Below are 24434 nucleotides of genomic sequence, written 5' to 3'. Positions count from 1 at the left end.
AGGAAGTGATACAATACCGCAGTGAGAGCCAACACCCATCATATCTTGCTAGATATGTGAGGACATGGTCTTTTGCCTGCTCAGCAGATATTGGTCACTAACACAAACAGCAACAAACACTTAAACCCTCTTGTCAAAATATTGGCTATTAATGTCTTTAAAATATTGACAAAAGAATATTTCAACACATTACTACCAATATCCACTTGGAAAGGTGTAACTACTGTTCTTCACAATGCTGCCGCCTTGCGATGGAAGTTGTAATATTAGGTGAACCTCTGCCAACATTACGGCTGTGAGCTGTGTTGTGTTGGTGTGCGTGGGATTGCAGTCTCCCCCCCAGCTCGGGCCAAACCCAAGATGTGTCCACTTCCAATTAATAACACCTGGTATAAAGAGGTGGATGCAAGACACGGAAAGTGAGACAGAAAAAAGTGTGGTGAGGGCAGTGGACTAGTACTGTGCAGATTGTTACTCCTGGAGTGGAGGGTGGCTCATCTGTTGGCCGACAACAGACATGGTCCGGGGATCCAGAGAAGTGGGTTTTCATTGAGGGAGGGGTTGTGTTCGTTTAGCACTATTCCTGCTTTTAGCCCCTTAATGGGACAGGTAGCATCTCCAGTTTGGAGAGTGTTGGGCTGTTTTAGCTGTGTTGTGTCTTCCACTCTCTGATCGTATGTTGCTCCCTTGTCCCCTAGGCCTGCAGGACCTAACAGCCAGGACATTTGCAATGCACCTTACAACCACAAATCAACAGCCAATTTCAGATTCAGAAGAAACTGTCAAAGATAGTATAGTGGCACCCCAACATCCCAAGAGAAAAAAATATGAAACCTGGCTACAATTATGTCCTTTTACCATAATAATTATTTAGATGTGTTAGTTGTTGTGTTATGTGTTCTACACTTTGTTTATTAGTTTATTCTAGTATGTCTTTTAACTTAAGATATCTAATGAAACAATAAAAATCATTTGCAAACTTGATAAACCCCTAAAACCTCATCTTTACCAATTTTGTCTAATTTAATTTTTGATTTACTTATTTGTCTTTGCTGCTGTATTTGGATGCAGCAAAGGCAAATAAAACTAATAGAACCACAATGGAAAACATGACTGGTAGTAACTCCCAGCTTGACTAATCAGTATTAAACAAAACAGCAAAAAAGAACTGCAGGAAGAAAGTAAATAATATTGCTGGAGCTGAGTGAGAAAGAGACAATTTTCTGACTTTATATACATGCAGGTGAGACTTCTGCAGCCAATGAACAAACTGGACTAGGAACTAATGCACTGCTGCCAACTTTTTAGTAAGGAAAGCAGTTATTGGCTGTCCTAAAAGTCGCTAGAAGTCGCTATATGACATCATCACCTAATTTACATAATTGTTCATTTGTATGTAACTGTAACTGAGGCTGTGGGAGAGAGGAATAACATCTTTGGAGAGACAAAAATCAAAGAAAAAGCACCCTAAATACGTTTAGAGCTACAAATGAACTTTATGAAATAACTTAATGACTTTGATGCTTTGCTTAGAGCCACATTACATTAATCAATTCTGTCCCATATTGTTTAATATTAGAATATCAGATTTAATAAAAACACTGTTATGTGGGGTGCAGTTACTAGATCTACATTCCAGCCTCCTACTTTATCTGGGCCACTGTTGTGTAAGAAAACTCGCTGAAGCAAGGTCCATCCGGGGAGGCTCGGTGCATAAACAAGTTCTGGGGGGGGGGGTCCCTCCTCTGTGCTGAAGTGAGGGACGTGGTACGAAGGCTGTATGTACACTGAACACGATGACAGCGGAGAATTTCAGGTTTTTGCTCTATCTCTAAATTTGTCACTGGCCGCTTTTTGGAAAATCGCTGGTTAGGGTGTCTGAAAAGTTGTTAAATCTAGTAACAAGTTGGCAACACTGAACTAATGACAGAGGACAAAGCAGGTTAAATAAGGATGATAGGAAGACAATAGCAGGATGCAGATGTCCTGGCACAGTCAGTTGAAAAGAACATTTTTTAAGGCCAAGCTGTTTTGGCTATTAAATTACCTTTATCAGTGTACAGGGGTCAAGATGGCACCTGTGTTTGGCGTTGACTCTGCCACTATCTGTTTACATGTTGTATTTGTTTTGTTGTTGGCTTTCCTGCTTGTGTGTGATGGTCTTTCTGCTCACTGGGTGTATGATCGTCAAGCTCCATTACACATCCGAGCTGCTATGGGAAATCACAGCATTGCTTTTCCATGCTTCGATGACTCGCACCTTCAGCGGCTGCAGTATTTCCCACTGGCTTATGCCAGTGGTGCTGCCTGGTGCTTTGGAGATAAGGAATTTTTGGGAGAGCTCCTCAAGTCATCAGGATGCATCGCACTTCCTCACTGGATGCTTTTGTCAGGTCTTACTGTCTCTGTCAAGTATTTCCTGACTTGCAGGTGGATTTGGTGCCCCCCCCACCGGTGAGTAAAACTGATGTGTACTGTGGATCTATTTTTCATGGGTTCTGCGTACCTTGCCACAGTTACCTTCTACTAAGAACCCAGTCCTGGCCTCTCTTAGGATGGAGTTGATAAATGCGCACATCATCTCAAACAAAACTTTCATCCAGAATGATCTGATTTGGTCCAAAGACCTGGATTTCTTGCTGGTGACTGAAGCCTGGCAGACTCAACTGGATCATGAGCCCACACTGAACTGTGTCCCAATGATTAATTATTTCTCAGTGCACCTCGTTCTTCAGGACAGGGGCGGGGTGGGGTTGAAATTCAGCCCAGGAGCTTGCTTTGGAGAGGCCTTTTATACGACCCCCCCCCCCCCCCCCCCCCCCCCCCCACACACACACACACACACACACAATTGTTCATTTGGATGTAGTTGCAGTTGAGGCTGAGGGAGAGAAGAAAAACATCTTTGGAGAGGCACAAATTGAAGAAAAAAAAACACCCTAAATATGTTTAGAACTACAAATGAACTTTAATAACTTTAATGTTTTGCCTAGACCCACATTACATAGATGAATTTTGTCCCGTATTGTTTCGTGTTAGAATATCAAATTTAACGAAAACACTTCTGTGGGGTGAGACTGCTAGCTAAGTTCAACCCACGTCCTTTATCTGGGCCACTGTTGCCAACTTGTGTAGGAAAACTCGTTGTCTCAAAGGTTATAAAGGCCGAAGTGAAGTCCGGTGTCCGGCCGTTCGGGAAACGTCCCGAACCTCCCGATGGCCACCACACCCCTGCTTCAGGACCTGGTATTGGCCTTGCCGCAGATTAATTTTTAATTTTTAACACTGATGATGCTTTTTTTTTTTTTTTTAAAAGATGGCAATTTCATAGTACAGGCCCCTAGTGGGTGGACCCAGCGGGCTGCCAACTGATTATATTTTGGTCCTGGAAAAAAAAACAAAACAGGAAAATGACGAGATGGACAACAGCAGTGTTTCCCTCTCTATACACATTCGCTCCAGATGCTTTACAAACAGATCTGAGTCTTTAGTGTGAAAACTTTCTTTCCTTCTTTGTTAATAAGATCCATCATATCAGAGCAAACATCACCCCTCCCCCTTTCTCTCCATGTTTAAACCAGGCATCAGTCTCAGAGAGCTTTGAACTGACATCTCTTAATGTGTTCATCAGTTTGGTTGATAAAATTAAACTATCCTCCTGCCCAGTTGACATTTTACTAATCTGTTCAAAGAGGTGTTTTGTACCACTGGACCATGTAGGTAATTCTTTAAAGGGGACATATCATGCAAAATCCACATTTTTTTAGCCGTCAAACAAATTTTTTTGTGTGTCTAGAAGTGCAGAAAATTTTAATTTATTCTCTCCTGGTGCTGCATAACTATCTTTATATTCTTTTTGGGTCATATTTTTCAGTCTGTTCAGTTTTCTCTATTCCCTTTTACGTTTTCTTGTCCATTACGTCACAGTATGTGGAACTGCTAAACAAGGTCATGGACTTGTTGGTAAACCAATTAAGTCCAAAGTTTCCAAAAAAAAACACGGGATGAGCAGGTTCTGCTGCAGGCTGTTTATTAGACATCTTAGTTACACAATACACAGACAAAGACCAAAACACAGACAGTAACATATTTAAGACTGAGATACACAGAGAGAGAAAGAGAGAAGAAGAGATACACACAGCGACAGAGAAGGAAGGGAAAAGGAGTATAGGAAAGAGAAAAGCAAAAAGAGGTAAGAGTGTGAGACCAAGAGTGGCCAACATTTATATCTTAAAGATGGTAACTGCCCACTTACCTTTGACCCCTCCTAATTTACATAAAGTCTTAATCCATGAAACTTGATCCCCAACCAATCACCTGTAGAGGCTCTGCCAACTCTGGTCACACGTGGGCTAAAGAAAGATGGATGGGAATCGAGAACCGGTTCTTGTAGGGAACCGGTTCCCAGTAATTCAATTCCTCGGAGTCGTTAGTCTGCTTGCTTAAAGATTCCACTTATCGATTCCATTGACGTGAGGACGCATTTACGTGATTACATTACACACGTGCCTTATTTGGCTCGGAATATATCCAACAGAATATAACCAAGACTGTGAGCTCAGATGGAGCAATAGGAAACGTTTTTCTAGCGTCAAAAGCAGTAGAGCTTTTTCCTGTAACCACCATTAAAACCTTTACTTTGAAACAGCTGGAGGACCTTCATCACCCACCTGATCAGTAAGTGCCAACATGAAGAACTTGTAGTTGCTACATCCACAGCTGTTTGTTTCACAAAGCAAAAAAAAAAAAAAAAAAAACTGCAGTATGGAAGTTAAAACATGCAGATGGATTGTTAATATGAAGAAAATATTTCTAATCAGATCACTCGATCAATCAGTGGAATAACTGATAGTTGCAACCCTATTTTGCTGTACTGCTTTCAGTATACTGTATGAATAATCTCCAGCTCCTGTAACATTTAGTTGATGAGGACTGCCAGAGTCTGGCTGGCTCACAGGCTGGTTCTCACACACCTTGCAGTTGTATTTTATGTTAAAATGATAAAATATTAATTGTTTTAATTTTGAAAGAGGAATTCTTATTTTTTTTATACCAGTTTTAATTTTTTTAAATTTAAATTAAAAAGAGTTAATGCAAACCAACCCATTTGTGGTACATTTTATTCACTAACCCAATGAGAATCGATAAGAGAATCGATAAGAGAATCGATAAGGAATCGAATCGATAAGTGATCTCAATAATGCAATCGGAATTGCTAAATTCTTATCAATTCCCATCCCTAATCACCAGGCTACCTCAATGATTTACAACAGCTCTGGCAGGTGTCATAATGAAGGATCTTCTTTCTATTAAAAGCTCTGCTTATCTATGTTACAAAAACACAGGCAGGTCTGCAGAACTGCACTTTTGGAGCCTACCTGTCATAAGACTTCCTAAAATACAACATGAAGTTACAAAAGTCATGAAGTTACAAAAGTCAGAAACAGAGATGTTCTTGCATCCCACAAAGGCTTTAAGCACATGTGACCATCACATATAACATTAGGTATGTTACAAACCCTGCCTATGCGCTCTGTTGATTTTTCCACTCCGCCTGCGCGCACAGCGTTCAGCTATGGCACAGGGGTCTTTCAGCAATTAGGGTTTTTGAATGGCTTACGAGGGGTTATTTCCTTTGTATTTCTGGTATTACGCAGAGGAATTCCTCCTCTTCTGCCTCGTTTTCATTTTATTTTATTCGGCTTAAGATTTCAGTCCACTTGGTCCCGTTGAAGATTTGGCTCCAATTCAGTCAACATAAAGTCACACTTGGGACGTATAGGATTGATTCAAAGATATGTAGGAATTTAATCCGGCATTTTTTCTTTCTGTTGATGATGTTTCATTAAAATCTGTAGGTGCGAAAGTGGTTTTTGGAGCGCCAGATTTTAGGAGGTCTGCCTGGCTGGTTCATGGCCGCTGGAAAATCACTGAAAAACGCACATGATTTCTGTCCAATGAAACCAACACTTATTCATGAAATCTCTTATACACTGCTCAAAAAAATAAAGGGAACACTTAAACAACACAATATAACTCCAAGTAAATCAAACTTCTGTGAAATCAAACTGTCCACTTAGGAAGAAACACTGATTAACAATCAATTTCACATGCTGTTGTGCAAATGGAATAGACTACAGGTGGAAATTATTGGCAGTTAGCAAGACACACTCAATAATGGAGTGGTTCTGCAAGTGGGGACCACAGACCACTTCTCAGTACCCATGCTTTCTGGCTGATGTTTTGGTCACTTTTGAATGTTGGTGGTGCTTTCACACTCTACAACCCACACAAGTGGCTCAGGTAGTGCAGCTCATCCAGGATTGCACATCAATGTGAGCTGTGGCAAGAAGGTTTGCTGTGTCTGTCAGTGTAGTGGCCAGAGGCTGGAGGCGCTACCAGGAGACAGGCCAGTATACCAGGAGACAGACCAGTATACCAGGAGACGTAGAGGAGGCCGTAGGAGGGCAACAACCCAGCAGCAGGACCGCTACCTCCGCCTTTGTGCAAGGAGGAACAGGAGGAGCACTGCCAGAGCCCTGCAAAATGACCTCCAGCAGGCCACAAATGTGTATGTGTCTGCACAAACTGTTAGAAACCGATGCCGTGAGGATGGTATGAGGGCCCGACGTCCACAGATGGGGGTTGTGCTCACAGCCCAACACCATGCAGGACACTTGGCATTTGCCAGAGAACACCAGGATTGGCAAATTCGCCACTGGTGCCCTGTGGTCTTCACAGATGAAAGCAGGTTCACACTGAACACATGTGACAGACGTGACAGAGTCTGGAGATGCCGTGGAGAGCCATCTTCTGCCTGCAACATCCTTCAGCATGACCGGTTTGGCAGTGGGTCAGTAATGGTGTGGGGTGGCATTTCTTTGGAGGGCCGCACAGCCCTCTATGTGCTCGCCAGAGGTAGCATGACTGCCATTAGGTACCGAGATGAGATCCTCAGACCCCTTGTGAGACCATATGCTGGTGCGGTTGGCCCTGGGATCCTCCTAATGGAGGACAATGCTAGACCTTATGTGGCTGGAGTGTGTCAGCAGTTCCTGCAAGATGAAGGCATTGAAGCTCTGGACTGGCCCGCCCGTTCCCCAGACCTGAATCCAATTGAGCACATCTGGGACATCATGTCTCGCTCCATGCACCAACGTCACGTTGCACCACAGACTGTCCAGGAGTTGGCGGATGTTTTAGTCCAGGTCTGGGAGGAGATCCCTCAGGAGACCATCCGCCACCTCATCAGGAGCATGCCCAGGCATTGTAGGGAGGTCATACAGGCACGTGGAGGCCACACACAATACTGAGCCTCATTTTGACTTTTTTAAAGAACATTACATCAAAGTTGGATGAGCCTGTAGTGTGTTTTTCCACTTTAATTTTGTGTGTGACTCCAAATCGAGGCCTGCATTGGTTAATAAATTTGATTTCCATTGATGATTTTTGTGTGATTTTGTTGTCAGCACATTCAACTTTAAACAGAACAAAGTATTCAATGACAATATTTCATTCATTCAGATATAGGATGTGTTATTTGAGTGTTCCCTTTATTGTTTTGAGCAGTGTATATTGCGTCATCATGCCATAAAAACATCTTAAATTGACAATTATAATTTCATTTATGAATGTTAATGCATTATATGCTCGATGATCTGTGATTTTTGTAAGGATATTTTATGATTAATCACTAAATATTTGGTTTAAAAATTATACTCCCATGTCCTTACTAAAAACTAATTAAATTCCAAATTTCATTTGATTCTGTTGGGAAATATGGATGTTATGGCCATTTAGCTCTAGAGATCAGACTTTCTTCAGTAAAGCAGTAAAACAGGAGGAGAAAATTGCCTATTTTTTCTTCACTTAAAATGTCATAACTTCCTTATTTGTAAACCAATTTTAACTCGGATGGTGTCATTTTGTTTGTATTTAAAGGGTCCGTCCAGTCGTGTGAATTTTTAAGCCATTTTTTTTGTAACATACCTAATAACAGGCTTTACCTTTACACCTTTACCCCAGTAACATTAAAGCCTACAGTATTCATTAATTCAGTGTGTGTGTGTGACTAATATACTTTCATATATGATATAGAAATAGTGACAGTAAATATCAATATAAAAGTGATTACAAAAACAATCCCCAACAGACTTCCGGCTAACCAATCTCGTGAATCTGCCAATCACACAGCGATTTTGTAGTCCAAGTTCATTTATGCCAAGTCAAAATGTTCAGTTGTTGGATTTATCAACTCACACAATTCCTCAATCAATCAATCAATCGCTCCCTGGTATCAGAGCCTCTCCGAAGTTCCTGGTTAAATTTTATCTTCCTTGGAAATGTACCCACATTAGTGGGGAAAGTTTCTCTGCCAGTAGCTAATCATATCGCTGCTCTATATGTGCCTCAGAAAAGGGGTAAACGAGGGGTCTGTGGAGCTACACTAACGAGGAACTCAGGCCAAAGCATTGCAGTTCTACCACAAGTGAATCATTGACATATGAAAATGTCCCCTTTAACTTTTGGCTGTGTCCCATTATATTTTAAACAGGCTGTTATTCACCCTCTTTATAATAATAAAATTAAAAAAAAAAAAAAAAACCTCTTTACTGGTTTTCATCTTGTCTATCACAGGAGCTTTTCAGTTGCTTCTGCTAATTTTGTGTTCTCTGCTGCCCTGTCTTGTGGTGTGCCTCAGGGTTCAGTCTTGGGACCTGTTCTGTTTGATCTATATATGCCCCACTTAGAGACATCATGAATAAATTTGAAGGCATCTTATACCATTGTTACACAGATGACATTCAGAGGTTTATGCCTTTCAAACCTCAGAATGAAGCTCTAAATGACCCCAGTGCATGTCATAAAGGTTATAAGGTTTGCAATATGTATTTATTGTTCTGGCTGTTCAGTCGTTTCCTGTAAAGATGAATGTTTTATTTTGAAAAAGAAAAGAAAGAACTCTTCACATGATGCCGAAAGGTAACGAAAAGCGTAGCAAACCGGCAGTGTAAGCTAAAAGATTTCCGGGAGAGGTAAACAAAGTAAGGAGAAATCGGGAGAGTAAACAAAGAGTTTAGCTTCAGCTGAGAGATGGCAACAAGGTAAAATATGTGTCGATCGTTTTAGTTTGTCATTTGCTAAATTTTGTTGCTTATAGTTTAATGTACTGTGCTTTTGTTGTTTGTCCGTCATTCAGCTCTTAAGTTGCTCTGTGTATAATCTAAGCTGACGAATAAAGAATAGAGACCATCAGTTCAGGCTTACGTTCTCTTCAGCTAGAAGCTACACAAGCCAAATTATCAGTTCTTCAAGGCTGCATGCATGTTATAAAGAACTGAATGGCAGCGAATTATCTGTCTCTGAATAATCAAAAAACTTCAGTTCTGATCTTGATCTGATCTTGTAAACCATTATAAACTTTACTTACCTACATGTTGTTATACAAAGGTAAGTCTTTATGAATAATAAACATACTATATGTACTATACACAATGCATCTTGTGTTTTGTTTTCAGGTATGCCCATCAGATTAACTGAATCAACTCGATGCTCTGGCAGAGTTGAAATTTATCACAATAACAGCTGGGCAAAAGTCTGTGATGATTACGGGAACATAAATTATGCTGGGGTGGTTTGCAGAGAGCTGAACTGTGGGACGGCACTACGGGCAACACAATTAGCTCCCTTTGGTGAAACAACTGGACCCATCTGGCTTCATTATGTGGCCTGTTCAGGAAATGAAAATTCTCTAACTGAATGTCTGCACATTGGATTTGGAACAAACAGCTGTGGAAGTCGTTTGGAGGCTGGTGTCATCTGTTCAGGTGAGAAAAGCTTTAGACGCTTGAAACATTGCAGGTCTCTCCTTGTGTGTCATACATGAAATTGTTTTGGTTTTAATGTGAGGAACATATTAAAATATAGTTGTCTGTTACCTAACAGGTGCGATCAGACTAGCTGAGTCTAGATCAACTCGATGCTCTGGAAGAGTTGAAGTTTATCACAATAACATCTGGGGAACAGTTTGTGATGATGGCTGGGACTTAAAGGATGCTCAGGTGGTTTGCAGAGAGTTAAACTGTGGGATGGCACTAGAGGCTCCTCGATCAGCTCAATTTGGTGCAGGAACTGGGCAGATTTGGCTTGATAATGTGACCTGTTCAGGAAATGAAAGTTCTATAACTGAGTGTCAGCACAGTGGATTTGGAACATACAGCTGTGGACATGTTCAGGATGCTGGTGTCATCTGTTCAGGTGAGAAAACCTTTAAATACAGAAGACATTGCAGGTCAATCTGTTCTTTTTTGTCACACATTAGAAGAATTTATAAATTAAAGAAATATCAAAACATGATTGACTTCTTTTGACTGATAGATCCGATCAGACTAGCTGGGTCTGGATCAACTCGATGCTCTGGAAGAGTTGAAATTTATCACAATAACATCTGGGGAACAATCTGTGATAATGGCTGGGACTTAAATGATGCTCAGGTGGTTTGCAGAGAGTTGAACTGTGGCATTGCACAGCGGGCTACTCAATCAGCTGGATTTGGTGCAGGAACTGGACAGATTTGGCTTGATTATGTGGCATGTTGGAGCACTGAAAGTTCTCTAACAGAGTGCCAACACAGAGGATTTGGAACAAACACCTGTGGACATGGTCAGGATGCTGGTGTCATCTGTTCAGGTGAGAAAACCTTTAAATCCTGAAAACACTGCAGGCCCTTCTGTTCTTCTGTGTGATCCATGAATGTTATTTAATATAAGGAACATATTGAAATTTTGTTTATGCCTTTTACATGAATAGGTCCAGTCAGATTAGTTAGTTCTGGATGGTCTCGGTGCTCTGGCAGAGTTGAAGTTTATCACAATAACATCTGGGGAACCATCTGTGATGATGGCTGGGACTTGAAGGATGCTGAGGTGGTTTGCAGAGAGTTAAACTGTGGGACGGCACTAGAGGCTCCTCGATCAGCTCGCTTTGGTGCAGGAAGTGGACTGATATGGTTTGATTATGTGACCTGTTCAGGTAGTGAAAGTTCTCTGACTCAGTGTCAGCACAGTGGATTTGGAAACCACACCTGTGGACATGGTCAGGATGCTGGTGTCATCTGTTCAGGTGAGAAAACCTTTAGAACTAAACACTTTACAGGTCAGTCTGTTCTTGTGCATCATCCATGAAATCTTGTAAGGAACATATTAAATATGGTTCACATCTTTTGCCTTTTAGGTCTCATCAGATTAGCTGGGTCTGAATCAACTCGCTGTTCTGGCAGAATTGAAGTTTATCACAATAACAGCTGGGGAACCGTCTGTGATGATGGCTGGGACTTAAATGATGCTCAGGTGGTTTGCAGAGAGTTAAACTGTGGGACGGCACTAGAGGCTCCTCGATCAGCTCGTTTTGGTGCAGGAACTGGACCGATCTGGTTTAATAATGTGACCTGTTCAGGTAGTGAGAGTTCTCTAATGGAGTGTCAACACAGTGGATTTGCAAACCAAAACTGTGGACATGGTCAGGATGTTGGTGTCATCTGTGCAGGTGAGAGAACTTTAAGATACCGAAGACTTTGCAAGTCAGTCTGTTCTTGTGCGTCATCCATGAAATCTTAATTTAATGTAAGAAATATATTAAACTTTTGTTCATGTCTTTTCCCTTTTAGGTCTGATCAGACTAGCTGGGTCTGGATCAACTCGATGCTCTGGAAGAGTTGAAATTTATCACAATAACATCTGGGGAACAATCTGTGATAATGGCTGGGACTTAAATGATGCTCAGGTGGTTTGCAGAGAGTTGAACTGTGGCATTGCACAACAGGCTACTCAATCAGCTGGATTTGGTGCAGGAACTGGACAGATTTGGCTTGATTATGTGGCATGTTTGGGCACTGAAAGTTCTCTAACAGAGTGCCAACACAGAGGATTTGGAACATACACCTGTGGACATGGTCAGGATGCTGGTGTCATCTGTTCAGGTGAGAAAACCTTTAAATACTGAAAACACTTTTGTTCTTGTGTGTGATCCATGAATGTTATTTAATATAAGGAACATATTGAAATTTTGTTTATGTCTTTTACATGAATAGGTCCAGTCAGATTAGTTAGTTCTGGATGGTCTCGGTGCTCTGGCAGAATTGAAGTTTATCACAATAACATCTGGGGAACCATCTGTGATGATGGCTGGGACTTGAAGGATGCTGAGGTGGTTTGCAGAGAGTTAAACTGTGGGACGGCACTAGAGGCTCCTCGATCAGCTCGCTTTGGTGCAGGAACTGGACTGATATGGTTTAATAATGTGACCTGTTCAGGAAATGAAAGTTCTTTGATGGAGTGTCAACACAGTGGATTTGAAAACCACACCTGTGGACATGGTCAGGACGCTGGTGTCATCTGTTCAGGTGAGAAAACATTTAGAAACTGAATGCTTTGCAGGTCAGTCTTTCTTGTGCATCATCCAAGAAATGTTGTTTTAATGTAAGAAATATATTAAAGTATTGATTATGTCTTTTGCCTTTTAGGTCTGGTCAGACTAGCTGGGTCTGGATCAACTCGATGCTCTGGAAGAGTTGAAATTTATCACAATAACATCTGGGGAACAATCTGTGATAATGGCTGGGACTTAAATGATGCTCAGGTGGTTTGCAGAGAGTTGAACTGTGGCATTGCACAACAGGCTACTCGATCAGCTCGCTTTGGTGCAGGAACTGGACAGGTTTGGCTTGATTATGTGGCATGTTGGAGCACTGAAAGTTCTCTAATGCAGTGTCAACACAGAGGATTTGGAAAAAACACCTGTGGACATGGTCAGGATGCTGGTGTCATCTGTTCAGGTGAGAAAACCTTTAAATACTGAAAACATTGCAGGCCCTTCTGTTCTTGTGTGTGATCCTTGAATGTTATTTAATATAAGGAACATATTGAAATTTTGTTGATGCCTTTTACATGAATAGGTCCAGTCAGATTAACTGGTTTTGCATCGACTCGGTGCTCTGGCAGAATTGAAGTTTATCACAATAACGTCTGGGGAACAGTCTGTGATGATGGCTGGGACTTGAAGGATGCTGAGGTAGTTTGCAGAGAGTTAAACTGTGAGAGGGCACTAGAGGCTCCTCGATCAGCTCGCTTTGGTGCAGGAAGTGGACTGATATGGTTTAACAATGTGACCTGTTCAGGAAATGAAAGTTCTCTGACTCAGTGTCAGCACAGTGGATTTGGAAACCACAGATGTGGACATGTTCAGGATGCTGGTGTCATCTGTTCAGGTGAGAAAACTTCTTGATCATTCACAGAATAAAAAAAAAGTTTAACCACCTGAGACCCGAGCTCCTGTTTGCGATGGATTTTTAATTTGTCCTGGATATTTGTGATTAGATGGACCTGATATGTATATAAACTAAGCTTCCTCTTTCAACAGGATGTTGTATTTTGCTACATGGTTGTTACATACTTTTATGGAAAAAAAAATGTCCTCAGATGTGGACAATGGCATTATTTTATAGTATAACACAACAAAACCAACATGACTTAACAAAGTATAAAACACTTTTGAGCAGAATGAAGTATAAGGTGCAGCAAAGCCAAAATGTAATGTTCCCATATGTGGACGCAGGGTCTCAGGAGGATAAAAAAGTATAACCTGTTGTTTTCCCCATTTTACCACACATTCATTGACAGTATTCAGTCATGAAATCTTCATATTTAAATGCAGGCCTAATCCTAGTACAATAGGTTAAGACACAGACTGCACATCCAGTGCAAGTCCAATCGCCGCTCATCTTTTATAATTAAATTGCAATGTTGTAGGTCAGGCAAATGTATAGAATGAGAAACGTCAAGCAGTGTGAGTTAAAAATAGGTGGATGCCAGTTTTGAATCTGAAGCAGCCACATGTATATTCACCAATGTTAGAACTTGAAATGATGATGGTGGTGGTGGTGGAAACTTTATTAAAATAAATAAGATTTTATAATCTCACCAGGTCCTCGGAGGAAGTTCTTGGTGAAAGTGGATCTGGCTGCTTTCAACTCGTCTGTGAACATGACAGATCCGGCTGTGAGGGAGTCCATCTTGAAATGGGTAACTTGTGTAGAGTCATAAAATGCAGAGTCAAGTTTATTTAATGGGAATACCTTCCAGATTTTTTAAAAATGATCTTTAATTATGAACATGTCATCTGCACCAGAAACACATGTTGACTGTCTCATTTCATAAGAAAACAGCTTTATTCACACTGCCCTGAGACTCTTTCATGTAAAATTTTAAAATAGAAGTCTGTAATTTGCAGTCTGAGCATTAAATTCTCTTTTCTGTTGCACAGGTTAAAAAGAGGGTGGGAGGCACATCTGATGACCTAAAAGTGAGCTGGCAGAAACCTCCAGAGAAGAAAAAAAGCAAAAAGCAAAATACTGCATTATGTACTCCTTAGTTCAGTCTGTTTGCTTCGCTATCTACAGCAAAGAGGCTTAATGTTATAAGTAGGGGTGGGACTCGATTAAAAAAATTAATTGAATTAATTACAAGCTTTGTAATTAATTAATCGAAATTAATCGCATTTTAATTGCATTTCAATATTTGACATGGGAAATATTAATTTAAGTTTAGTTGATGAATAAATCAATATACATAAGCTTAAACTTCAAAATTTTGTTTATTTTCCCACCAGTCTACTACACAGACCAACGAAGGGTGGAAGTGCTCCTGTGATAAGCAAACACCTGAAATTAAAGTTAAGCATCATAACTGGATAGTTTTATTCAACATTAATGTCTCACTTGTTATGGTTGGAAATTAATCATTCTCTCAGCTGTATTCCTTGATGTTGAAATGTGTCATGCTTGTTTTAACAGCTTATTTTGAATTAAAGACTTAAAATTAAACCACAAAAAGGAGAAAAAGTTCATTCTCCGTTTAACCAGCTGCTTTTACACAGCTGTGCTTCGCACTCACGGTTGCTAGGCGACATGAGCTACAGAGGTGACGGCAGGTGACGCTGATATGAAGGCTAGCTGCTCACTTCCGGCCTTTGCGGTCTTCGTGGGATCTGAAGGACGTGGGCCGGGTCCTTCGCAGGATGCGACCCCTGAATTTGACATTGTGCGTCGATACAATCTGTATGCCGGGAACTCGTGCACTGAGAAACGTTCCACGGTGCAAAGTGCGTTAAAATGCGTTAAAATTTTTAATTCGTTAATTTCCCCGTAATTAATTAATCGAAATTAACGCGTTAAAGTCCCAGCCCTAGTTATAAGATAATTATAAAAATGATGCAATTGATTTATTATTTGTCAGAGTATATCTGCATGTTTTTTGTTTTCTGTTGTGCTGCATTTAACTGTCAAACAACTATAATCTCAAAAAAAAAAAAAAAATTGCAGATTTAATAGTTTTAATGACTATTTCTGTCATGGTCCTGGGCCTTACGCCCAGTATTTTGAGTTTATTGTAGACTTTGCAGTTTTGTATTTGTGTGTGTGTGTTTCAGTTTAGTTTCTGTTCCTGTTTTGTGGGTTTTCTTCGGTGTGCTTGTGCGCCCTCTGTATGATATTTTCTCGGGCTCTTTAAATAATGATCTGGAGCAGGTCAGCTTTGGAAGTGACAGCCTCTTAATTTGGCATCTGCATTTATGACAAAGGATAACAAAGGAGCGTGGGTATCTCTTGTGGACAAACAGTGAGAGCTCTCTACGTGAATCCTCCGTCACGCTGAGGATCACCCATAATCCTTTTTCATTACAGTGTGTAAAACATCTTATAATCAACATGTTGAATGCATTGGCACTGTGATTGTATAGTGGTTAAAGTTTATGTCAACAAAATAAAATACCTAACAGAGACAGTCTGCCTTAAATTTTCAAAACGAGAAGAATACTGTAACGTTCCGTTATGTCACCCAAGCACCAGGCAGAGGTTTCGTTACTAACACCATTTAATCAGGCCGGACACACACAGAACAGCTCTCGCCGGATACAGCCAACTCTAACTCACACAAGAAAAAAAGAGACCTCCCTCCCAAGAGCGACCCCCCACATCTCCTTCCGGTTCAACCCCAAAACAACCTAACTTAAAGAGAACAATAACTGTGACACACATTTAGCAATAACGTCCATCATGGATCATTACACTGCTCCCCCAACAAAAAGTTCCTCGTCCTCGAGGGAAAAACACAGTCTCTGAGGCGGGGAGGCAGTTGATGTCGCCTCTTTGGCTTCCGAGGGGTGGCATGAACTACAGGAAACTGAGGGGGAGAACAAGGGGATGGGGAGGGAGCCATGTCCAGCTGAGAGTCCAGCTGAGCTGGAGTGTGGGGGATTTGCACGCATCCCTCAGAGAAAGGGGAAGGAGAACGACCCTTATAAGGGGCCATCCTGTCTCTGTGCAGGACCACTTTCCTGCCTCTAGGTGGTAACTGTACTCTATAAACCACTTCCCCAACTCGTTCCAGGACACTGCAGGGTCCAACCCAGTTGCTGTCCAGTTTAGGACACCGTCCTTTTTTTCTCTTCGGGCTGTAGACCCACACCAGCTCTCCAGCACGGAAGTGCCTCCCTTTAGTAGTCAGGTCGTAGTTTCTCTTTTGCCGCAGTCCCGCCTTTGCCAGCTGGTCCCGAGCATAGGAATGCGCCGACTCCAGTCGGTCCTGCAGCTTCCTGGCATAGCTTTGACCCGGTGGCGCATCCGGAGCATCAGGAGGTTTCCCAAAAGCCAGTTCAGCAGGGGTCCTTAGTTCTCTCCCTAACATGAGCAGGGCGGGTGTGCACTGGAGTCCTGGACGGCCGACCTGTAGGCCATTAGGATGAGTGGGAGGTGAGTGTCCCAGTCACGCTGGTGTTCTGACGTGATGATGGCTAACTGCTGGGCCAGTGTCCTATTAAACCTTTCCACCAGGCCATCACTCTGGGGGTGGAGTGGCGTGGTGCGGGTCTTCTGAATTCCAAGGCGTTCGCACATGGCAGCAAACACCCTGGACTCAAAGTTACGGCCTTGGTCACTGTGAAGAACCCCTGCCGTTCCAAATCTGCTGAGCATTCCCTCCACTAATGTGTCAGCCACTGTCTCCGCCTCCTGGTCCGGGATGGCGTATGCTTCTGGCCATTTGGTAAAATAGTCCATAGCAGCAACCACATAGCGGTTTCCCCTATCAGTCCGGGGAAATGGCCCCATGATGTCCACAGCCACTCGCTCCATCGGTGCACCTGCCGGTTGCTGTTGAAGTTGAGCACGGGACTGGTCCAGCGGACCTTTGTGGGCGGCACAGGAGTCACAGCTTCGGCAGAAGCCCTCCACATCTCTACGCTGCTGGCCCCAATAGTAACCCTGGCGCAGGCGGCGAAGGGTCTTTGACACGCCAAAGTGGCCAGCGCCTCTACTCCCATGGCAGGCTTCCAGCACCGCTGGCCTTAGCGACTTGGGTACCACAACTTGCCACCTTTCCTCACCTGTAGCAGGATCTTTCCAGCCGCGCTGCAGCACTCCCTTGTCCAACCTTAGAGCATTGAACTTGGCCCACAGCCCTTTGGTGGCGATAGAGAGCCCGGTAACCTCATCCCAGTTAGGTCGCTGCTCGTTCTCAAGCCATCGTAGTACTGGTAGCAGGTCGGTGTCTTGCTCCTGCTGGGCCCTCCATTCTGCCATGTCCACCACTAGGAGTGCCCTGCAGGAGAGCTGTGCAGGATTATCTGTTGCTGTGAGTTCCCTCTCCTTCTCCTCCCGCTTCCCACAATAGCGGCAGCCTGTCGCGGCACATGGGCGGCGGGATAGTGCATCCGCATTGGAGTGGTGTGCCCCTGCTCTGTGCTCCACAGTGAAATTAAAGGCCTGGAGCTCCTCCAGCCAACGAGCCACCTGCCCCTCTGGTTCTCTGAAAGACATAAGCCACTGGAGGGCGGCATGATCAGTCCTGATGATAAAAGGCGTGCCACATAGGTAGTACTTAAAGTGTCTCACTGCCATCACCACAGCCAGGAGCTCTCGCCGTGTGACACAATAGCGTCGCTCACTCTTATTCAGGACTCGGCTGAAGTATGCCACCACCTTCTCACCTTCAGGTCCGACCTGCGACAGCACGGCTCCCAGTCCCACACTACTTGCATCTGTGTCCAGGACAAATGGTAGTGCGGGGTCAGGTGGGGCAAGGATCGGAGACTCCGTCAGGGATCTGCGCAGGGTGTCGAATGCCTGCTGACAGTCTTGGGTCCAGCTGAAGTCGTGATCCTTCTGCAGCAGGCGAAAGAGTGGTGCAGCTATGGAGGAGAAGCCTTTTACAAACCTCCTGTAATATGACGCCAGTCCCAGGAAGCTTTTTAGTTGCACCTGGTCTGCGGGAGTGGGCCAGTCCCTAATGGTCTGCACTTTTTCCTCCAAAGTGCTGATGCCCTCCCGACCCAACTTGTGACCAAGGAACTCCACCTCCCTCCTCATGAAGTGACACTTGTCCGGGTGCAGCTTAAGGCCTGCGGCCCTTACTCTCTCCATTACCTGTCTCAGGGTATCCATGGTGGTTTCAAAAGAGGTCCCATGCACCAGGAGGTCGTCCAGGTAGACCAGACACTGCTGTCTTGGGACACCAGCCAGCACACCGTCCATAAGTCTCTCAAAGGTGGCTGGGGCGTTGCACAGGCCAAAGCTCAGGACTCTGAACTGCCACAGTCCCCTGTTCGTGCAAAAGGCCGTCTTTGGTCTAGAATCTGGGGACAGAGGCACCTGCCAGTAACCACTTCGCAGGTCCAGGGTGGAGAACCAGGAAGACCCTGCCACCAGGTCGAGAGACTCATCGATTCTGGGAAGGGGATAAGAGTCCTTTTTAGTAACTTTATTAAGTGGCCTGTAGTCCACGCAGAAGCGCATTCGTGGACTGTTCTTCTTGGGCACCATCACCACAGCAGATGCCCAGGGACTTTCAGATGGCTCTATGATGCCCATCTTTAGCATCTCACGCAGTTCTTTGTCAGCCGCCTCCTGATGAGCCAGAGGAAGGCGACGAGGACGCATTTTAACAGGACGAGCATCCCCAGTGTCAATAACGTGTTCCACCAAGTGTGTCAGGCCTACATCACACTCTGTGAGGGCAAAAATGTCTTTAAAGTCCAAGAGCACCTGCCATAGACTTCCTTGCTGCTGCTGAGTCAGGCCCTCACAGTTCCTGGACCAGACGTTTCTCACTGCTGACAGCCTCTCCTCTTCATCAGTTCGCTGTTCAACTAGTGGTAATACAGGGGACTCTGAGGTGCAAGCCGCTATTACAGCAGGGGATGGGTTTAAAGGTGGGGGTTTAAGCTGCACCCTCTCTCCTCCCGGGAGTAACAGACAGCCTTCCCCGAGGTCCAGCACACCATCAATGGCTCGTAAAAAGTCCAGCCCCAGGATGCAGGCATCCTGGACGTCAGCCACCCAGGCAGCAAAAGGCATGGTTAGGTCTCCAACCTTAAACTGAAACATCCCCCTCCCTTTTATGGGGGCCAGGTCACCAGTCACTGTCTTAAGCTGCACATTGGTTGTTTGCATGGCAGTCCCAGCTGGAATGATGTCAGGTCGGACCAGTGTTGTGTTGGACCCTGTGTCGAGGAGTGCTGTGCAGGATACCCCATCAACCACCACCGGAATGTGGCAAAAGTCACCAACTTGGGTCCAGCCTACAGTAATGACCATGCCAGGTGACAATGTGGGTGGTGTGGGGGTGTTGGTCACGACGGCCCGTGTACTCCCACCTACACGGGCCCCTGACCGTTTCCCTGCGCCGCTGCAAACCTGGGGCACTGCCTGATGAGATGTCCAGCTTGTCCACATCCCCAGCAGCTTTGTGGTCGGCGGCGTGTGCCAGCACGGGGAGAAGGTGACTGAAGAGCAGCCGCCTGGGTCATGCTGTGTGGTCCCCCCTGCCTCTCCGTCCGCTCAGCAGGTGCAGATGTTGCTCTGACCACTGGTGAATCCTCAGCCCCTCCAGGAGGTCCTGTCAGCATCTCCCTCTCCAACGCCAACTCCAGAGCTGCACTGAGTGTGGTTGGACGAGCAAGCTGTGTCTGAATACGGAGCTCTTTGGGACTGAGGGCCTGTAGGAACTGATCACGGGCGAGCTCTGTCTGCACTGCAAGGGGCATGTTGTCATAGGCCCGCCTGCAGAGGCACTCAATGTCATGGGCCAGGATACGCAGCGGTTCTCCAGGCAGTCTCCGTCTGTTGTGAAACTCTGACCTCAGTAGCACAGGCTGGTTATACTGCCCAAACCGTCTCTGGAGTGCCCCAACTAGAGCAGTATAGTCTCCCCTCTCTCTTTCACTCAGCAGCAGCAGGCATGCTGCTGCATCCTCACACAGGCACAGAGCTAATTGCAATGCTTTATGTTCGACAGACCAGCCAGCTGCAGCAGCTAATAGTTCAAACTGAGCAATAAACACTTCCCACGGCGTCTTACCGCTGAACTTGGGTGTCTTTATGTTTACCGTAGCCGGCTGTGCATGGGCGCTGCCATCATTGTTTACATCACATGACCTCCGCTCCGTCCCGCCGAAATGGCGATCCTGGCGCGAACGGCCCTCCAGCCGAGACAAACCTGGGGAGAACCCAGCCTCAGCAGCCAGCTGGAGCGCCGCTTCCCTCACGCTGCGAGCGGGTCGGATATCCATCTCCTGCTCCTCCTTCTTAACAGTGTTCCTCCGCATAATCGGGAGTTGTGTCCCTGAGCCGTGAGCAGAGCCGCTGGTAATAGATCCAGGCGTGGTAGTTCGTAGTTTAAGCTTCTGACACCAGTGTAACGTTCCGTTATGTCACCCAAGCACCAGGCAGAGGTTTCGTTACTAACACCATTTAATCAGGCCGGACACACACAGAACAGCTCTCGCCGGATACAGCCAACTCTAACTCACACAAGAAAAAAAGAGACCTCCCTCCCAAGAGCGACCCCCCACATCTCCTTCCGGTTCAACCCCAAAACAACCTAACTTAAAGAGAACAATAACTGTGACACACATTTAGCAATAACGTCCATCATGGATCATTACAATACTTTTAAAAAATTACTTTTAAGTATTACATGTTGCTTACTGAGCTTTTACTGTTTTTTTCTATTTCATGAAACTGAACACAGAGTTTAACATATTGTTACAATATGCAGAGAACTTAGTGAAACATTCCGTGTACTCACAATGCTCTGAACAGTGGTGCACAGCTAGATACCTGCATTTATGACAAAGGATAACAAGGTAGAGTGGTTATCTCTTATGGACAAACAGCGAGAGCTCTGTGTGAAAAAAGACTGCATCCAAATTAGCTAGCTACACCCCAGAGGCTCATGACTGGTAGAAAACAAATATTTAACTCAACAAGAACATAACAGAAATAATCAACAACAGATAATATTTAACAAATAGCCGGCTCAACTTCTATTTGTGTTACAGTTAGTAATATAAGTTTTGTCCACGACATTCACAGATGTGTTACCTCTGCGTGAAACCTCTGTTACTCTGAGGATTACCCAGAATCCTTTACATTACTTGTCAGTGCAGTGATATTTGAGACAGTAGGTGGTGTTATTGTCCCATTTAGCTTTAACTGTCACACTTGCCTGCATTTCTGTCATGTTTAGTCTTTTCCTGTCTTATTCTGATAGTGTCTTGTGTCATGAGCATTGTGTTCATGGCGGTTTATATTGAATCCAGCAGTGAAACCCACGTTTCTTAGCCTCATAAAGAGAAGGGTGCACAGTCTTTTTGCGTGCTTCTTGGTATTAGCATGTTGCATTACATCAGCATGGTGAGCACATATCTCACTCTTGCAAAATCTGAAGAATGCCTTTGATACGTCTCTCATCAGACCCGCAGCTACTTTCTGAGGTGTTTGCGGACACAATTTTAGCCCCCCCCCCTAACACACACACACACACACACACACAGACCCTCTCAAGGTTTACTGTGTTCATGCCTGCAGATCTCACCTATACATGGACTTATAAAATACAAGATTTTATTACAGGCTTTTATTTTCTATCAATCACAAACAAACAAAAAATGTTTGTGTGTATAAGGGGGGTGACAGGAGAAAGGGAGGTTAAGGAGCACAGGGGTGCCTAATCAGCGCCGTGCCTCTGTTATTGATCATATAATAGACAGCTGTTAAATACAGAAAATGCAACTAGATAAATAATTTTGCCGAATCTCTGGTGCTCCCCTCTTGTGAGGCGCCCCTATGCATTGCATATAGCGTACACCCACTTTTTGCACCGTCTTCCATCTGAGCTCGGATCCATTCTGTAAGTGCACTCTCTTTATTATATTTTTTCTATATTTTCCCCACTTACTGGCGCTCATTCTTGCGCTGCCTCCTCGCTCTGGGCTGTTATGAGTGTTTGTTTGGGTGTGCACCCGCTCAACTTGGGAAGGAGCAATAAACAGGAAACGGGGGCTTGGAAGGGACAAACTACCTACCGCTCGTCTTTTGCTTTATTATGGGGCGCTGAGAGATAATCAAGGAGTTTCACTAGGAAAGAAAGTCAAGCCCAAATAAGCAACTTGACGTTCAAAAACAAGCCCAAAGTCGCTTATAATAAGCGGACTTGGCAACACTGGTACTATTCCCTAAATTTTACTACTTTCATTCAATTTTCAGACTTTCATTCAGTACTCCCATAAATATATCAAAGTTACTATAAATGAACAACTTCTACTATGAAAGGAAGTAATGCCACGGCCGATGTGTTCACAAACCATTACTTATATGCAATGCATCTCAACGATGTTATGGTTTAATTTTAAATAATTTTGAAAGTAAATCTTCAAAAGTACAGAAGCTTTGCTAATGCATATTATTTTATCGTCAAACTTGCCCCTGAACAAACAGCACGGCCGGCTTTGAAATTCATCATCAAATCATGCAGACGATCGCGTTCCATGAGGCCGGTGACCTTTCTCTCATCTGACTCAGTGTCAGCTTTTGCTGAGGTGTTTTTTGGAACCTCGTACGGTGTTTATAATGAATACAGTACAAGATGTAACTAGATAACTATCCCAGTGTATCTCTTTCTGTTCTTCTGCTAAAGGTAGCGCTGCAAGTCAGCTGCATGACCTCAGGACACCTGTCCCCCCTGTTTGCTTCTGTTTTTTGTATTTCTTGGATGAGTGTTCTGGAACGCAAAATTTCATTATATGTTTTCATTATATGTTTACATATATATGACAATAAAGAAACCTTGAAACCTTGAAAAATCATTAGAATTCTATTCTTGACATTTTTTAGTATAATTATGCAGTTATTATGTCAAAATCCCAATTTGAGTTATTATAAAACCAGAATAATCAATAAATCTATGTTGATTGTGGTATATTGAAGTGTCAATAGATCAGTTGTGGTATATCAATACAAAAAGACAGTGCTGGGGGCTCAGGTAATTCCTTCTTCTTGGTATAAACTCCCCACTCTTATAAAACTCTCTGTCACAGAGGACTGAAGAAGCAGGAGTGCGCTGAAACTGAAGCTCAAATGTGCACAGGTGAGGATCCAGGTGCTTCTGATTATGCCGCTGTAACAGTGAATCAGCCCAGTGACAGGTAAACGATCCAGCTTTAAGAGCCGGTTTCTGGAAGTGAATGTTTTTTTTGTTTGTTTGTTTGTTTGTTTGTTTTGTGGAAGCTGCACGTACTGTAATTAGATGATCAAACAGAGTTCACCCGGACACCGGAAAGAGCGAGAGGAAGCTGCACTTTACACAGAGTCTACTCTTGGGAACGGTGAGTGACAGAAAATGTAGTAAAGTTTGGACACATTTTAAAGTGACTGGCAGAGTGTAGACTGTGCAAAGTTACGAACTGTTTCTCCATCAGTGCAATTAGAAGAACAAGACAGGGCAGAAGATTTTGATTTAGAGTTATTTTTTTTAGAACATAAACATATACAAATAAAATTAAATAGCAATTTCCACCATGGTCTGGAGCAGTGCGTTTTGGCCATTTGGTTGAGAAAGGAGAAATCTAGATGCTGTACTGAGTCAATTGGGGTAAAACAGCCAGTCTTATTTTCATTAAGAAAATCATTCTGATCATTGTATACAAAAGCACTCCTTTTTCTATAAAAAGAACATTTTCATGAAAAAAGTTCACAATTTCATGTGCACTCTGCACAGAAGCACCGTCATTCCCGACATCATTTCATCGCCTGTTTATGATAGCTCTATGAATTATGAACTACTATGAAATATATTTCGGGTCATATAAATATGACATGTCATGCCACTTTTTTTTTTTTTTGCCCCTTCTAAATCACTCTACTTTTACAGAAGGTATGAGCCCTCTCCTCCTCTTACGTACCATACGCCCAGACAGTATCAGGACACTTTCCATAGAGGAGCGACAGAAGGCCAGTAGCAGCTTCTTGTCCAGATGTTTTTTTCCTGAGGACACGGAGGAAGTGAAGCCACTGCTGCGCCTTCTTAACTAGAGCCTTGGTGTTT

General features: G+C 43.6%; 1 protein-coding gene and 1 pseudogene across 1 annotated transcript in view; both read left to right on the top strand.

Moving 5' to 3' along the window:
• The first annotated feature begins 8972 nt into the window (after positions 1–8972).
• On the top strand, positions 8973–13281 carry LOC115797018 (deleted in malignant brain tumors 1 protein-like; annotated as a pseudogene).
• Positions 13282–23636: 10355 nt separating this feature from the next.
• Positions 23637–24434, top strand: part of LOC115797017 (deleted in malignant brain tumors 1 protein-like) — a 28572-nt gene continuing 27774 nt past the window's right edge. Inside the window, exon 1 of the mRNA XM_030753502.1 lies at positions 23637–23715. Within this exon, the coding sequence (XP_030609362.1) occupies positions 23637–23715 (79 nt within the window). The remainder of the gene's footprint in view (positions 23716–24434) is intronic.

This window comes from Archocentrus centrarchus, chromosome 18, assembly GCF_007364275.1.
Source record: "Archocentrus centrarchus isolate MPI-CPG fArcCen1 chromosome 18, fArcCen1, whole genome shotgun sequence".
Taxonomy (NCBI): domain Eukaryota; kingdom Metazoa; phylum Chordata; class Actinopteri; order Cichliformes; family Cichlidae; genus Archocentrus; species Archocentrus centrarchus.
The sequence above is the reverse complement of the archived record's forward strand: the minus strand, read 5'-3'. Positions and strand labels throughout refer to the sequence as shown.